The following is a 16,929-nucleotide window of genomic DNA, read 5'->3' as shown; positions in this document are numbered from 1 at the left end:
TTTAACTAACAAATTTATTTGGAGATGACTGTCGTGATTTGAATGGCCCAATACTTAACTCTCAAGGGAATAATGGATTTAAAATTCTACTTCAGTCTGTTAAATGGGAGATACTGATTAGTTACCCAAGTAGGGATGTCATATGGAGAAGTTCACATACAAGCTGGAGTCTGTGGATGAGGTTGGCAGAAAAAACACATATTAGTTATATTTTAAGCCAAAAAACTAAGTTGAATCACCTACAAACATATGCAAGTAGAAAGAAAGACCTGGGACCAAGCCCCAGCTTGGGTGGAAATTAGGGAAGTGGGACAAGCCAGCAAAGCAAACTAAGAAAGAATATCAGAGGGCAGGAGTAAAATTAGGAGGAAGTTATTTCTCAGAAGCAAAGCAAGTGGGAGATACTGTGGTTGTGACAAAAAAATAAAATAAAATAAGGCTATGTGTGGAAATTTCCTTTTTAAAATTATTTCTAGATAAGTCAAATGAAAACAATATTTTTTCTTTCCCCCAACTGACCTCATCACGAAGAACTTACTAAAATACAGCCCCTAGGGAAGATGTACCGGTGGAATAATTCTGATGCAATTTTAACTCTTAGATACACTGTATTTAATCTTGTTGATTTACGCTTCCCAAACAGAGCTCAGTCACCTCAGGGGACCAACAATGACTCATTATTCAGGTTAGTTACAAATGTCATTATTTGGTGATAATTTTAAGTCTGAATAGCAATGCAACTTGAAAGGTTAAGTTCCAAGCTACAGAGAGATGATAAGTAAAGCCTGCCTGTCACTTTGTACAAAGAAGAAAAGGGTAGAACTGATCTAATAGGAATCAGATCTGGTTGAAGAAGCATTTCAACATAGTACCCTGAGTCAGCGATGTGAGATCTAACAGTAATCAACATGCCCAACATGGACATCTCCCAAGGACAGTAGGACCTTGAGGCAGGTCCCTGGAGTCCTGCATTCAGCAAAGGATCAGTGTAAATCTGCAATGGCTTGAAGTTCATGTGGGCCCATCCAAAGGTAAGAATTTACTCCTAGACCTCAGATATCATATTAGAAAAATCCTCCATAATTAGGCCAAGGTTTGGGGTAGGCAGATAGCAGAGGCTAAGTTGGAATTTTCTGTAGTAAGAGTCAAAGTCCAGCTCCTACTTAGGACCAGTGTTTGATCCAGAGAGTTCAAGGGAAATTCAAGAATACATACTGTGAAACCCTCTTCCAACTTGATCTTAAAACTGATGTGAGGCAGAGAACAGTCTGTTCAGAAAGGTCAGAAGAATCACATTCTAAATCAGATAACCAGAGCTCAATACTAATCAGCTCTGATATAGAGATGTGATTTCAAGGACTCTTCAACTTTTAAAAATGTAACCATCATTCCAAATTTCAACTTTGTAGATGTTGAAAATAAAAAACTATCTACTTCTGTTAAAAAAGGAAGGACCAGAAGTTTCCTTCACGTGGGAAACTCTATGCATTAAAAAATAATTGTAGGGCTGGGGTTGTGGCTCAGTGGTAGAGCGCTTGTCAAGCATGTGTGAGGCACTAGGTTCAATTCTCAGCACTTCATATAAATAAATGAAATAAAGGTCCATTGCAACTAAAAGATAATAATAATGATGATGATTATAGGACTGGGTGGTGGCTCAGTGGTAGAGCACTTGCCTGGCAGGTATGAGGCACTGGGTTTGATCCTCAGCACCACATAAAAATAAACAAATAAATATAAAGGTAAAAAAATAATTGTAATGTTATGTGATTTTTCAAAAGGCATTATTGCCCGTGTTCTCCTAGTACATCTTTGTTTTATGGCAGCACTTAACTGAATTCAACTTTATTACCGTATCTCTCATTCAAGTCGGAGTCTTCTGATTTTCCACATTTCTCCCTCTTTTCCCAAAAACAAGGGCTATGCTTTGTGTAGAGTAGGGCCTTCATAAAGCTTTGTCAAAGGTATATATTAAAATAAATGTCATTGATTGCGTATGTGGTGAGAAAGGAAGAAAAAGGCACACACAAAAAAAGATATTACAAATTGGGGTGACTTCATAGTGATTCAGGGGCTGTTGGTGACACACCCCATTTGTGGTGACAGTTTGTCCATAAAGGACAATTGTAATTAAAGGATTTTCTCTCCCTCAGACATGTATTATTCAGCCTTATACCTGGTGTGTTGCTTAGTGAGACAGTTTATTTTAGTGATCAAAAGACTTGGCTAGAGAGAAAAAATTGGAGAAAAGAGCAAGTTGGATGTCGTAACAATATGAGGGAGACCATGAGAGTAGAGGAAGGGGAGGCAGAGGGGAGGAAAGACAGGGACAAGACTGTGTTGTGTGCACGTGTAAATGTGTCACATTTAATCCACTATTATGTATGACTGTAATGCACTGCTTTAGAAATTAATTTTAAAAAGAAACGGACTTGATTTCAGACTGACTTAGAAATTAACTCCTTCTCTGTCTTTAAACACTAAAATTTCATCCGAAAAAAAATATGAATAATGGAAGTACCTGTTTTGTAGAACTGAAGAGCCACCTTAAGGGAGATTGTGCCTGTAAATGATTGGCACACTGTACCAATGCTAGTGAGGGCACATTAAAATGACCATTATTATTGCTGTAGGAGTGTGGTAACTTTTTTGAACATCTGAATGTTTCACGTGATACACTCAGAGTTCACTTGTAGAAGTCTCCTGTTGAACCATGTGAAATCCCCTGTGTGTTGCCATTGTTGGCCTTTGGAAAAAAAGAAACTTCTGATGATTTAACATATTAACAGTAAAGGGATCCAGCTTTGGCTCTTGTTTTTTTTTTTTTTTTTTTTTTTTTTTTTTTTTTTTTTTTCTGGATGCCTTTGCCCAAAAATGTTCACAGGAGTTTCTTCCAAAAAGTACCCAGGAGAGTCACTTTACACACGTATAAACAGTTACTCAAGAATGACTTGTGGGGCTGGGGTTGTGATTCAGTGGTAGAGCACTCGCCTAGCATGTGTGAAGCACTGGATTCAATCCTCAACACCAGATAAAAAAATAAATAAACAGAATAAAAGGACTGTGTTCATCTACAACTAAAAAATAATTTTTTTTTTAAAGAATGACTTGTAAGGAAAAATATTTTTTGTTTGAATGCATCTGATATTGGAGTCTGTTCTTTGACTAGGTAGCAACAGATCCTCCCTGGTTCTGCTACAACCAGTGTGAACATCTCCAGAAATCACAGGTACCTATGCTCCAGGCAGAGTCTCTGCCTGTGAATTGTGAGTATAACACTGTTCTTCTTTCTCTGTTTATCCCACAATCAGAATCCCCAAATTAAGATTGTATTCGGCTCTTCAGGTAAGCCAAACAGTTATACCACATGGGTCCATCAGGCCATGCAGATGCATGTTTCTCATGAGCCATCTTTTAACAGTCACAACTAGCTTACGAATTAGATGAAAGAGTCGCCACGCTTCACCCGACTTAAAGAGGAAATCTAGAGGAATTCTGAAGTATGAGGTAATGTAGGAAAATAATTATTTTTAACTCTCAGGACAGATAAGGAAGGATTTTTCAATCTGTGGGACTTGGGGCGGGGAATGGAGAGGAAAGATGAGGAAATGGCAAATGTGTGGATCATCAGGTGAAGTGACCTCCTCTAACAAGAAGGTTTGCCTGTCGTTGCCAGGGCCCCTTCAGCAAGTGCTCTGACACGGGACAGCTGAGAAAACTAGGAAACAAGGGACGCCTTGACACTCGTGCCTTCCTCCCTTAGGTAGGTCCCACACACTACCCATGGAAGGGATAAATAAAACAGCAGGAATAGAATTCTTCTTTCGCCCGTTCTCACCTGACCCCAAGGTGCAGATGGTGATTTTTGTGGCTTTCTTAGCGATGTACCTGACCAGCCTGGGTGGAAATGCCACAATTGCTCTCACTGTCCAGATGAAGCACTCCCTCCACACCCCCATGTACTTCTTCCTGGCTAACCTGGCTCTCCTGGAAATCCTCTACACGTCTTCCATTGCCCCCCTGGCGTTGGCCAACCTTCTTTCAATGGGCAAAACCCCCGTTTCCGTCGTTGGCTGTGGCACACAGATGTTTTTCTTTGTCTTCTTGGGAGGAGCTGATTGTGTCCTACTTGCGGTCATGGCATATGATCGGTTTATAGCAATCTGCTACCCCCTGAGATACACCCTCATCATGAGCTGGTCCTTGTGTGTGGAGCTGATGGTGGGGTCCCTGGTGCTGGGATTCCTGCTGTCACTGCCACTAACCATCTTAATCTTCCATCTCCCATTCTGCCACAAAAATGAGATCTACCACTTCTACTGTGACATGCCCGCAGTCATGCGCCTGGCTTGTGCCGACACGCGTGTTCACCAGACGGCCCTGTACGCCATCAGCTTCATGGTCCTAAGCATCCCACTCTCCCTGATCTCCGTCTCCTACGTCTTCATCGTGGCAGCTATTCTACGGATCAGGTCCACAGCAGGGCGCCACCGAGCCTTCTCCACCTGCTCCTCTCACATCGTCGTGGTCCTCCTGCAGTACGGCTGCACCAGCTTTATCTATTTGTCCCCCAGTTCCAGTTACTCTCCTGAGATGGGCCGGGTGGTGTCTGTGGTCTATACTTTTATCACCCCCATTTTAAACCCGTTGATCTACAGTATGAGGAACAAGGAACTGAAAGATGCCCTAAAGAAGACACTGAGAAAGTTCTAGGTAGAACTTTCCTTCTTAAGCAAACCCTATGATTCACTTAAAATAGAGATACTTTTGAGAGTGAAATGGGATGTTATCAATAATTATGCTGGAATGACGTGTGTACGCCAGCAATGTCCTCTTAAGACTTATGACCTGTTATGCTGGGACTTTCAGGAAAAAAAAAAAACTAATACCACTGTCTTATTGAAAACAAAGCCAACATGATGTCCAAGATGTCCAACATGATGTCCAACATTTGTTTGAAAGCTAGTGCATACCTGGCACTTTGTAGGCTAATCTCAACATAATCCAGAGTAAGTATTATGGTTTGAATATGAGGTGTCCCCCCAACATTTCTACTAATGCAGGGTTATTCAGAGGTGAAATGACTAGATTAGGAGAGTGGTAACCTAATCAGCTCATCCTAGTTTGAATGTATTGGGTGGTAACTGTAGGCAAGTGGGTGTGGCTGGAGGAGTTGGGGAGTGTGATCTAGAAGGGTGCATCTTCCTTGTGGCTCCTTCTCCTCTTTTTTCTGCTTCCTGAATCTCATGCAGTGAGCACCTTTCCTGCAGTGAGCCCTTCTTCCATGAATCCTGCCTCCCCATAGGCCCAGAGCAATGGAGCCCACTGTCTGTGGACTGAACCTCTGAAACCATGAGCCCCCAATCAACTTTCGCTCCCCTAAGTTGTTCTTAGAGTCATTTTGGTCATAGAGATAGAAAGCTAACTAAAACAAGCATCATCATTGTTTTTGAGAAAAGAAAACTGATGTGGCTAACGAAAGCTATTTCAAGGGTAAGAACAAGAGCATTTGGCAATCTCAAGGCTGAGCCTTCCCTGTGTCATCCTGTTCTCCTTGCTCTGGCTTGTCCACCTGTGGGAGTGCACCGACCCTCAGGCAAGTCTCTCTATTGCTCTGGGCTCCAGCTCCCTTGTATCTGAAGCGGAGGCTGAACTAGAAGATTCCAAGGGTTCCTTTCAAGGTCATAGGTGGCAAAGAAGAGTTTTTAGCCCATTTTGAAATTAGGTTGTTTGATTTTTTTTTTTTTTTTTTTTTTGGTGCTCATCTTTTTGAATTCCTTATACATTCTAGATGTCGAGCCATTGTCAGAAGTACCATTTGCAAATATTTTCTCCCATTCAGTAGGTTGTCGGAATCCTGTTGATTATTTCCTTTGCTGTGCAAAAGCTTCTTGGCATGATGTAATCCCATTTGTCTGTTTTTATTTTTGTTGCCTATACTTTTGGAGTTCTGTCTAAACAATCATTGCCAACACCAACGTCTTGAAGTGTTCCCACCTCCTTTCTTGTAGAAATCTGGCAGAGTTTCTGGTTTAAGGTTCAGGTCTTTGATCCATTTTGGGTTGATTTTTGTGTATGGTGAGAAAAAGGGGAGTCTAGTTTCATTCATCTGCATATGTCTATCTAACATTACCAGCACCATATATTGAAGAGACTGCCCCTAAACAGACACCTCTCAAAAGAAGATATAAAAATGGCCAATAATCACACGAAAAAAATACTCAACTTCACTAATCATTAGAGATAGTCAAGTGAGATATCATGTCATCCCAGTGGATCACAAGTTCAAGACCAACCTCAAGTTAGCAAGACCCTGTGTCAAAACAAAAAATAAGAAGGTCTGGAGATGTAGATCAGTGTACCCTGGGTTTATTCCCCAGAGAGAGAGAGAGAGAGAGAGAGAGAGAGAGAGAGAGAATAAATAATAAAATAAATGCTGGCCAGGACGCAAATAAAAGTGAACTTTTACACACCACTAGTAGGAAAGTAAAATAGTACAGCATTATTAAAAATTATGGAGATTTCTCAAAACACTGAGAATAGAACTATCACATGACAGAAATTTCACTACTAGATACATAACCAAAGGAATTGAAATCTTTATACCAAAAAGACACTTGCACCTCCATCTTTATTGCAGCACTATTCACAATAGCCAAAATATGGAATCCACTGGGATGCCCTTTAACAGGTGAATGGTATAATTTACACAATGGAATACTACTCAGCCATAAATATGAACGAAATCCTGTCATCTACAGTAATGTGTATGCAACTGGGAAACGTGATGTTGAGTGAAACAAGCCAGAGGCTGAAAGAGAAATGCCACATACCATCATTCATCTAAGGAAACCAAAAAGTCAACCTGGTAGAAGTGTGGAATGAAACAGTGGTCACTAGAGATGGGGAAGAGTGAGGGGGGACAGAAGGAAATTAAGAAGGACTTAAGCACTGGAAAGGCTGCTGGGGAAGAGGGGTACGGGTTTGAGAGTAGAAGAGTAGTGAGGTTGGACATGATTAACCCTCACTATCCTCAATATATATGTATAGAAACACCACAGTGAATCCCACCGATTTGTACAATTAATACATGATAACTGTATCATTTCAACAGAGCTTTAGAGTTAGCAACAGGAAGGGGAACTATTCTTTACACATTTTGTTTCAATAACCAAAATACAAACTCATGACAGTGTTCATAGCTTTTAAAGAGTGCTGCAGTCATAAAAAGATGATAACAAAGGAAAATGTCATTTAATAAGTGAAGATATAGGGAAAGATGAAAGTTGGTATCATTCAATTGCATAGTTGTCAAGAATCTCTTCTTCCGCTTCTTGGATAGTCACCCAGACTCCTCTTGGACTTGCAAGGGGAGAGGTAATTAACTCATAAGATGTCCATTCCTTGTAAGCTCATTCAAGTTGTTAAAGTACTCTGCTTTACCTTGAGCCAAAATCTACCTACAAACAACTTTCTTCCACTGGTCCTATTTACCCTCCAGAATTCTCTTCTACGGAAAATCTTTTCAAATGTATTAGAACAGATTTTGTATTTTCTACAAGTCTTCATCCTCTTCTCCAGAGCAAGTACTCCAAGTCATATTTGAGCCCTCTTTACTATTGTAGTCGACTTCTAGATTCTCTAGTTTCATACTCTTCTATAAGTTTTCACCAGGAAATAGCCATAATGCACAGAACATTTTGTTCTGGGGAAACGTCACTGTTCATGATCTTAAAGTTAATTTTTGTTAATTCATTTTGATCACTTTAGACTCATAAATTTGGCCTCAACTGAAATTCCATACAGTGTTTTAAAATAACTTTCTGTTCTGCCTGACCATAATTTGCTTTTTAGTAGCGTAAATTTAGGACTTGTTATTTAACATTGATAAATTGGATCTTCTATGGTTTGGGTGAAGTAATGCAAATTGCCAAAGTTATCTTTATGATGGATTTTATTCACCCTAGCTCTTTAAAAATAGCAAAATGGTATTTTATTTCCTTTGTCCAAATCATGGAGGAAAAAAATTGTAGAGTGGGACAAGATGAAGATACAGTACCTGGTTGTCCACCTCTTTGGGAATCCTTCAGTTAGACAGACATCTGCTCAATGCCACCTGTGATAGATTGTTGTAACTATGGCCCCCCAAACAGATGTTTCTTTCTCTTCCTCTTTCCCTGCTCCTCCCTAATCTCAGGGAAAACAGAATTACCATTTTCCCCATCCCAGGCAGAGTTCTCTGTCCTTAAGTGCACACCCACAACAGGAATAAAAGTAATTCAGATTTGGGAATGGCACCAGAAGATCTCAGAAATTACTACCTCCCCAATTTACAACTCTGGACAGAGAACCAGGGAGTGTAGTCTTTGAATCACCTCTTTAAAAACCCGTGTGTCCCCTAATGACAGAATCAGGCTCTGGGACAGGAGTACCCTGTGTTTCTCCTTTGCTAGCAAAGCAATAAACTTCTTTTTCCTTTTTGTAAAAAAAAAAAAAAAAATCTTTTCATTAAAAATAACAATTTTAGGGGCTTGGGTTGTGGCTCAGTGGCAGAGCACTTGCCTCACACATAAAAATAAAGAAACAAAAAATAAATAAACATTTTAGTACTAATTTTTAATGTGTTATTTGAGTCTAGTATCTATAAATGCTTTGTTCCCTAAGAAATATAGACAGTGGAAAATACAAAGAGGAACAATAAACTATTTGAGAGGATTGCGTCTTATATATCTTATAGCACATTAATATCATTATCACATATTAAAGGAAGATCATGTATGCTGCTACCTTTGTAATCAAAAGCTCAGTCCTTGTCCTCAACACCAATCTAATAATGAAGATGAGGTTAAAAAAGGTAAAAAGAAGGTTTATTACTTTGCTAGCAAAGAAGAAACACAAGGAACTTCTGTCCCAAAGGCTGTGATTCTGCCCATCTGTAGGAACAGGGGGCTTTTATAGAGCTCATCAGAGAAATTGAGATTAGGGAGGAGAGAACAAGAAGGAGAAGATCAGAGAGGAGATCAGGAAGAAGTTGTTTAGGGAAAAGATCAGGGAGGATAAATTAGGGAAAAGAAGATCAAGGAGAAGTTCAGGGAAAACAAGATTGGGAAAAAGAAAAAAAAACATATAAGATTCAAAGCCACAAAGTATACAGTGAAAGCATCAAGTGAATCCCTGTTACACCTTTAACCCAAATTTAGCAGGATTTTTAAAACTTCAGTCACTCAGAAAGTTTTGAGAATTTGTAATTCATGGTTGCTTTGGAGCTACTGTCATATATATGCCACACTCCATTCCACTAATTCTAGAAAACTAGGTCGACACACACGCTATGCTGTCACCGCCAAGAAAAACGTCTGAAACAGACATCCTCTCCTTCCTGGTACTGAAGTATTTGGAGGGAGAAGAGAGGAAACAGAAATTCTACTAAGCAGGATGGGGAAGGAATAATGGTAAAGAGATGAGTCAAAAGATAAGAATAAATTTGGTAAAGAGATGGATATAGGGTGATAGAGGAAAGCAGATGTTTGGGGAATATCTGAGATGTAACTGCTATGGTTTACATGCTATGGTTTACACCCCCTCAGGGAGTGTCTTTGGGGGAAATGATTAAATCATGAGGATTCTCAGGAATGGATTAAAGCTATGTAAAAAAAAAAACTGGAGGGAACTAGCTTGAATCCTTGCCCTCCCATCCCTTCTACAATGTGAGACATCATCTTGGAAGGGAAGACCAGCTCTTGCCAGACACCAGTCTGCTGGTGTCTTGGTCATGAACTTTCCAGACTACAGTACAGTACAAAAAAAATTTCTACTTTTATAAATACCCAGTCTCAGATATTTTGTTATAGCAGTGGAAATGGATGAGGCATAACAAAATGAAAGGAGTTATGGGTTATTCCAAGAGTCAGCTTGGATTTTATTGGACCCTACAGCATCTGATTCATCTCCCATTGCTTCTCTGGATGGGACAATATGGGACTGAGATCCAGGAGAAATGATTTGTAGGAACTATAATGCTGGGAAAGTCATTTTTATTCTTTACGGTTGCTAGGTCTGTTTTGTATATTGATCTGTTTTCTTTTGCTATTAAAAATACCTGAGTCTAGGTACTTTATAAAGAAAAGAGGTTTATTTAACTCATGATAGGCTCAAGATAGGGTAACCCCATCTATTTGGCTACCTATGCAGCTCCTCCTTGCTGCATCACAACATGGCAGGTGGCATCATTGAGGGAGTGCATGGAAGATGGGCAGAATACACAGCAAGGCAAGAAGCCAAAGACCAAGAAGGGACCAGTCTTGCTGTTTTATAATAGCCCAGTCTTGGGGATCCCATAGGAACTGCATTAATCTCTTCCAAAGGTGATGCCCTCATGTCCTAATCACTCTGAGCAAGGGTCCATGCCCCATAGGATCACTCCACGTGACCACACTGGGGACCAACCTTCTGACCCAAGAACCTCTGGGAACACACTCAAACCCTATCCAAATCATAACAAGGTACCCCAGACTGAGTGGCTTAAACAACAAAATTTATTTTCCACTGTCCTGGAGGCTGTAAGTCCAAGTTCAAGGTGCTGGCAGGGTTGGTTCCTCCTGATGTCTCTGTCCTTCACTTGTCCTTCAGCTGTGTTCCCCCTCTGTCTTCAGCGGCCTTTCGGCTGTACTTCTGTGCCCTACTCTCCTCTTTTTCTAAGACAGGTCTTATTGGATGAGGGCTCACCCTAATGATCTCACGTAATCTTTATTACCTCTTTACAGGCTCTATCTCAAAAAACACCTTCTCAGATAGTGAGGGTTAGGACCTCAGCATATGCATTGGGGGCCACTGCTCAGCCCATAACAAAGCCTCAGTCTCAGTAACTAGGCAACGAGAGGGTTGTGTTTGCTAATACTTAAGCTTATCTCCCAGCACTGACATTGATTTATTAACTTAACTCCCACTTTTTTATTTACTTTTGTCCAGGTGTTGGCCAGTTCTAAGGAGGCTTCTATGGTGTCACCAACTCTGATGCAATAGCTCCTCAGCTCCTTCTTAATCAGCAAGCAAAACACAAAACAGAACAACTTGAGTATGAACAAAAGGGGCAGCAGTAACCCTTCCCTTCTCATAAGTAATGGCTTAGGCACCTGACTTGGAAAGACCCTCCCTCCCAAAGTGGGTCCATTCTGAGGAGACAATAGAAAGATGGCCAGGGTGTGTGTGTGTGTGTGTGTGTGTGTGTGTGTGTGTGAGAGAGAGAGAGAGAGAGAGGATCTGAGGGGAACTGATTCCAGGACCCCCTGCAGACACCAAAATCCACAGATCTCAAGTCCCTTATAGAAAATGGTATAGTATTTGCACAGAACTTATATCCACCCTCCTAAGTACTTTAAACCATCTCTAGAGGACTTATAATGCCTAATACAATATTAATGCTATGTAAATAGTTCATATTGTAATGTTTTGTGGAAAACTACAAGAAAAAAAGGTCTGTACATACATAATCTTTTTCCAAATACATTTGATCTGTGGATGGTTAAATCCACAAATGCAGATCCCATGGATATGGAGGGCTGACTGTATTCTGCATGTATTTGACTGGGTTGCTGTGATTTTCTGATCTGTAATTTTCCAGACCATTAGACCAACAGCCTAATTTAGGGTCTGATATTCAACAGTCTTTGTCATTTGAGGTCATCATGCAATTTATGCAGGCTGTGGAAAACCTGGTGCATACATAAATTTCTCAATCACAACTGTTCCAAAATATGTGAATCTTTGCATATTCGTGGACCCAAAATCTGATTTTAAATCTCTCAAATTTCCAACTACCAAGCAATGTAGGATGACATTTATTTTCTACCAATTGTGCATATTCCCTTGAGACATAAGTTAGAAGAGTAAACCGAGAGAGAGGTGGCATAAGTGTGAGACATCCATTTATTGCTGAAATTCTGGCAGATAAAGTGTGGCTCTGGAGCCCAAAACCACATCAAAGAATCCTTGATTCCCCAGACTCTTTCAGGTCAACGTAGGGATTCCTCTGGGTGAACAGTTCAATTCTGTTCTTGTAGGAGCCATTCCCAAAGAGCAGTCTAAATAGATCTGCTTCTCCATCCCTTTCAAGGATTTGGTGAGTACCTACTTACCTGCATTAAATTATTTCTGTTTAAAATAAGAATGGAAAAAAAAACCTAATCAATACATCACCATTCTTTCCTATGACAGGTATTTTTAAAGGAAATATTTTTATTGAACTCTTTGGCTCAACAATTTTTTTATTTTATTATAAATAAAACTTTTTCTTAAAAGGCTTTTTTGATCACTATCCTCATTCCAAGACAAGAGTTCACACTGTCTCCTATGTTCCTTTGTACCTTCTGCATCTCTCCAAGATAGCTTCTGAAACACTTTAAGTATTCTTTAAGTTTCAAGTACTCTGTGACCTCCTTGGAGAGAGAAACTATTTGTTAATATGTTGCCTAGAGATTTCAAAAATATTCCATTAATTCATTTAATCATCAATTCATAGTTATCCTTGCAGGGACAGCTCATTGTTTGCTGCCACCATGAAGCCTGCCTAACTCTGATAACATCCCTTTCAAGAGAGAGTCTCCCATTGTGGCTTAATTTTAGGGAAACATTTCGTGCCCATGTGGTTTTTTTTTTTTTTAATTAATTTTTATTGTAGGTTGTTCAAAACATTACATAGTTCTTAATATATCATATTTCACACTTTGATTCAAGTGGGATATGCGCTCCCATTTTTACCCCATATACAGATTGCAGAATCACTTCAGTTGCACAACCATTGATTTACATATTGCCATTCTGGTGTCTGTTGTATTCTGCTGCCTTTCCTATCCTCTACTATCCCCCCTCCCGTGCCCATGTGTTTTATCTCCCAAATCAGAGGCTGAGTTCATTGGTTGCAGGGACCGTGTACAATATGTGTTTGACTATCTCATGAAACTTGCCACAAGGAATAGTTGATGATCAAAACAACATTGTCTGAAGAAGGACAGGTAAATGAACCAGTGAGGAAAAAACAGGACACACCATCAAAACACAGAAACAAGCTTGGCACAGTGGTAAACACCAATAATCCCAGCCGCTCAGGAAGCTGAGGCAGGAGGATTGCAAGTTCAAAGCCAGCCTCAGCAAAAGCAAGGCACTAAGCAACTCAGTGAGGTCCTGTCTCTAAATAAAATACAAAATAGGGCTAGGGATGTGGCTCAGTGGTCAAGTGTCCCTGAGTTCAATCCCTAGTACCAAAAACAAACAAAAAAAAAAGTTTGAGACCAGCCTTGGCAACTTAGAGAGGCCCTAAGCTACTTAGCGAGGCCCCATCTCGAAATAAAAAATAAAGTGGGCTGGGAATGTAGCTCAGAGAGAAGAAGAGTGGGGGGAGGGAGGGGAAAAAAGGGAAAGGGAAGAAAAAAATAAAAGAAAGAAGGAGAGAGAGGAAAGGAATAGAAATAAATGTAGCCCAGGTTAAAGGCACTTTCTCTTTAGAGAAAGCAAGAAACATTATACTATTATAAAATAATAATACAAAGAATTCATTCTGCTCTAGTTATAATGATCCTACAAGTCTTGGTAACAACCATTGATAATTCCTTCTTTCGTTCACAGTTCAGTGGTTATGACTGGGTATCTGTGTTTGGTAACGTAGACCATACTGGGAATGCAGCAGGAATGAGACAGGGGAGATTCTTACCCTCCTGGACTTTACCATCTAGTGGGAGAAATGTAGTCAACAAATAAAAAATATAACTATGCACTGTGATAATGGCTGTGAAGTCAACAAATGTGATAACAGAAAGTAATTGAGTGAATAATGTGTGCTTTAGATAAGAATGATAGTATACCCTAGGTGTTTGATTTTCCACATTGTTTTTTTTTTTTTTTTTTGATTTTCCACATTGTTAAAATTACTGTAGGTACATCTGCCACAGCTGGTTAACCTGTATTGATATTAAGCTCAAAGTTGGAAAAAAGGAAGAAATAATAAAGATTAGAGCAGAAATAGAGAACAGAAAAAGAAAACAATGAAACTAAGAGTTGGTTTTGAACAAGTAAACAGAAATGATAAAGATTTAAATAGAGTAAGACAAAAAGAAGACTCAAAGAAATAATTATCCAAAATAAAAGAGCAAACATTATCACTAATGCCACAGATGTAAAAAGGATCATATGAGACTTCTATGAACAGTTATCTACCAATACACCAACCAACCTAGAAGAAATGGACAAGTTCCTGGAAACATATAACCTCCAAGACTGGATTGTGAACAAATAGGATACCTGAGCAGGTATGCCTGCCACCAGTGGAGAGATGAAATTCATAACCAAAAACCTCCCAGCAAACAAAAGCTCAGGATGATGGTTTCCCTGGTGAATACTATCGAAGATTTGAAGAAAATTAACAGCAATTCCTCTTCAATGTCTTCCAAAGAACTGAACAGAAAAGACACTCCAAACTCACTTTATTAAGCCAGCAATATCCTGACACCAATGCTTAGGCAAAGACACCACAGAGCACTGCAGGCCAATGTCCTGGAATGAAAACAGTGCAAAATCTTCATCAAAACACTAGTAAAACCAAATCAACATATGAAAAGGACAACTCTTCAAGACCAAGTGGGATTCATCTCCAGGATGCTAAGATGGCTAAATAAACAGATAGAATGGAAGGCAAAAAAAAAAAATGATCATCTCAATAGATGCAGGAATAACATTTGACAAACTTTATCATTTTCACAATTTGTCTTTTGTTGTTTTTTTAAAAATATACAGGACAGTACAGTGTATTTTGACATATTATACATACATGGAATATAACTTTCCATTCTTGTGGTTGTGCATGATGTGGAATTACTCTGCTTGTGTGTTCATATATGAACATAAGAAAGTTATGTCCAATTAATTCTACTGGCTTTCCCATTCCCTCCCCACTTACTTCCCTTCATCCCCCTTTGTCTAATCCATTGAGCTTCTAGCCACCCTCTCATTGTATGTTAGCATCCACATATTAGAGAGAACATTTGGCCTTTGGTTTTGAGGATTGGCTTATTTCACTTAGTATGATATTCTCCAGTTCTATCCTTTTACCGGAAAATGCTATAATTTCATTCTTCTTGTGACTGAGTAATATTCCATTGTGTATATGTACCACATTGTCTTTATCCATTCATCTGTTGAAGGGCACATAGGTTGGTTCCTAGCTTAGCTATTGCAAAATGAACTGCTATGAACACTGATGTGGCTGCATTGCTATAGCATGCTGATTTTAAATCCTTTGGGTATAAACCTAGGAGTGGGATGGCAGGGTCACATCGTGGTTCCATTCCAAGGTTTCTGAGAAATCTCCATACTGTGCTCCAAATTGGTCCTCTTCATAATAATAATAAATAAAATCCTCTCAACAAACTAAAAACAGGGTATGTCAATTAATAAAGTCCAATGTATCAGAAGAGAGAATTCAGAAAGAAACCAAAACATATCCAATCAGTTAATTTTTTTAAATGGCACCAAGAATACACAAAAGGGAAAAATTCACTTTTCAACAAATGGTGTTGAGAAAAGTGGGTATCCACATGCAAAACTATGAAATTGATAAAGATCTTATACCATATACAGAAATCAATTAAAAATTGTTTAAAGTCTTAAACATAAGCCCCCAAACTATTAGATGCCTAGAAGAAAACATAAAAGAAAACATTGGCCAGGGAAATTATTTCAAGGATATAATACCCAAAACATGGGCAACAACAACAAAAAAAAATAGATAAGTGGGACTACCTCAAACTAAAACTTCTTCACAGAAAAGCAAATAGTTAACAGAGTGAAAACACAACCTTTAGAATGGGAGAATGTTTTTGAAAATCATGTATCAGTTAAGAAATTAATTTCCAAACATACATGGAACTCCTACAGCTTAATAGCTGAACAAAAACAAACAAAACCAAAAAAAATGAAACAAAAATTTTAAAATGAGCTAAGAACCTCATTAGACATTTCTCCATAGAAGACATAGAAATAGCCAATAGATACATGAAAAGATGCTCAATGTCACTAATCATCTGGGAAATGCAAACCAAAAGCACAATGAGGCATCACTCACTGCATGTTCAGATGGTTATTATCAAAAATCAAAGACAACAGTGTTGTCAAAGAGATGGAGACAAGGACACCCTTATATATTGTTGATGGAAATGCACTGTAGTGCAGCCCCTGTTGAAAACAGTAAGAGGATTTCTCCCCCAAAAAAATTAAAAATAAAGCTACCATATGACCTAACGATCCTATTTCTTTGTATTTATTCAAAAGAATTGAAATCAGTTTCTGAAGAATCCTCACACTCCTTGCAGCACTGTTCACAACAGACAAAATGGGGAAATAACCTGAATGACCATCAAGGATGAATTCCTAAAGAAAATGAGGTTTATGCATATGATGGAATATCATTCGGCCATTAAGAAGAAGGAAATCCTTCAATAGCAACAACATGCATGAATTTGGGGGATATCATGCTAAGTAAAATAAGCCAGTCACAGAATGACAAATACTGCATGATTCCCTATAGGAGATACTCAAACAGGCAAACTCACAGAAGCAAAGAACAGAACCAGGATTGCCAAAACAGGAGAGGGAGGGAAATGCTAATCAATAAGTATACAGATTCATAATGCCAGAATGAATTATCTCCAGATGCCTGCTGTACAACATTTTGTCTATAGTTAATGATATTGTATTATACACCTAAAAGTCTGTTAAGATGTTAAATCTCATATTAAATGTCCTTATCAGAATAAAAATTTAAAAGTATTTAAAGAGAAGTAGTTGGCCAAAAAAAAAAAAAATTGTTAAGGAACAAACTAAAAATGTCATGTTTATACATAAAACAAAAATTATCTCTTGAACCATTACTCCAATACTTGA

The 16,929-nt window shown here is 38.9% G+C and overlaps 1 protein-coding gene across 9 annotated transcripts; it reads left to right on the top strand.

Moving 5' to 3' along the window:
- Positions 1–974: 974 nt before the first annotated feature.
- Positions 975–5,955, top strand: Or10v1 (olfactory receptor family 10 subfamily V member 1). 9 transcript variants are annotated; one of them, XM_076844647.2, is made up of 4 exons: positions 975–1,031; positions 3,170–3,229; positions 3,312–3,345; positions 3,422–5,955. In XM_076844647.2, exon 4 carries the CDS (start codon positions 3,784–3,786, stop codon positions 4,711–4,713), a length of 930 nt encoding a protein of 309 aa, XP_076700762.1. In that variant the 5' UTR covers positions 975–1,031; positions 3,170–3,229; positions 3,312–3,345; positions 3,422–3,783; the 3' UTR covers positions 4,714–5,955. The 9 variants fall into 9 exon arrangements, 7 of the variants coding, with proteins under 7 accessions (XP_076700762.1, XP_076700764.1, XP_076700760.1 ...); XR_013090292.2 differs by having other exon boundaries at positions 3,170–3,763; positions 4,337–4,416; XR_013090291.2 differs by having other exon boundaries at positions 3,170–3,763; positions 4,306–4,390.
- Positions 5,956–16,929: the final 10,974 nt, after the last annotated feature.

Source organism: Callospermophilus lateralis, chromosome 2 (genome assembly GCF_048772815.1).
Source record: "Callospermophilus lateralis isolate mCalLat2 chromosome 2, mCalLat2.hap1, whole genome shotgun sequence".
In the NCBI taxonomy this organism is placed as follows: domain Eukaryota; kingdom Metazoa; phylum Chordata; class Mammalia; order Rodentia; family Sciuridae; genus Callospermophilus; species Callospermophilus lateralis.
This window is presented reverse-complemented; position numbering and strand designations above follow the sequence as displayed.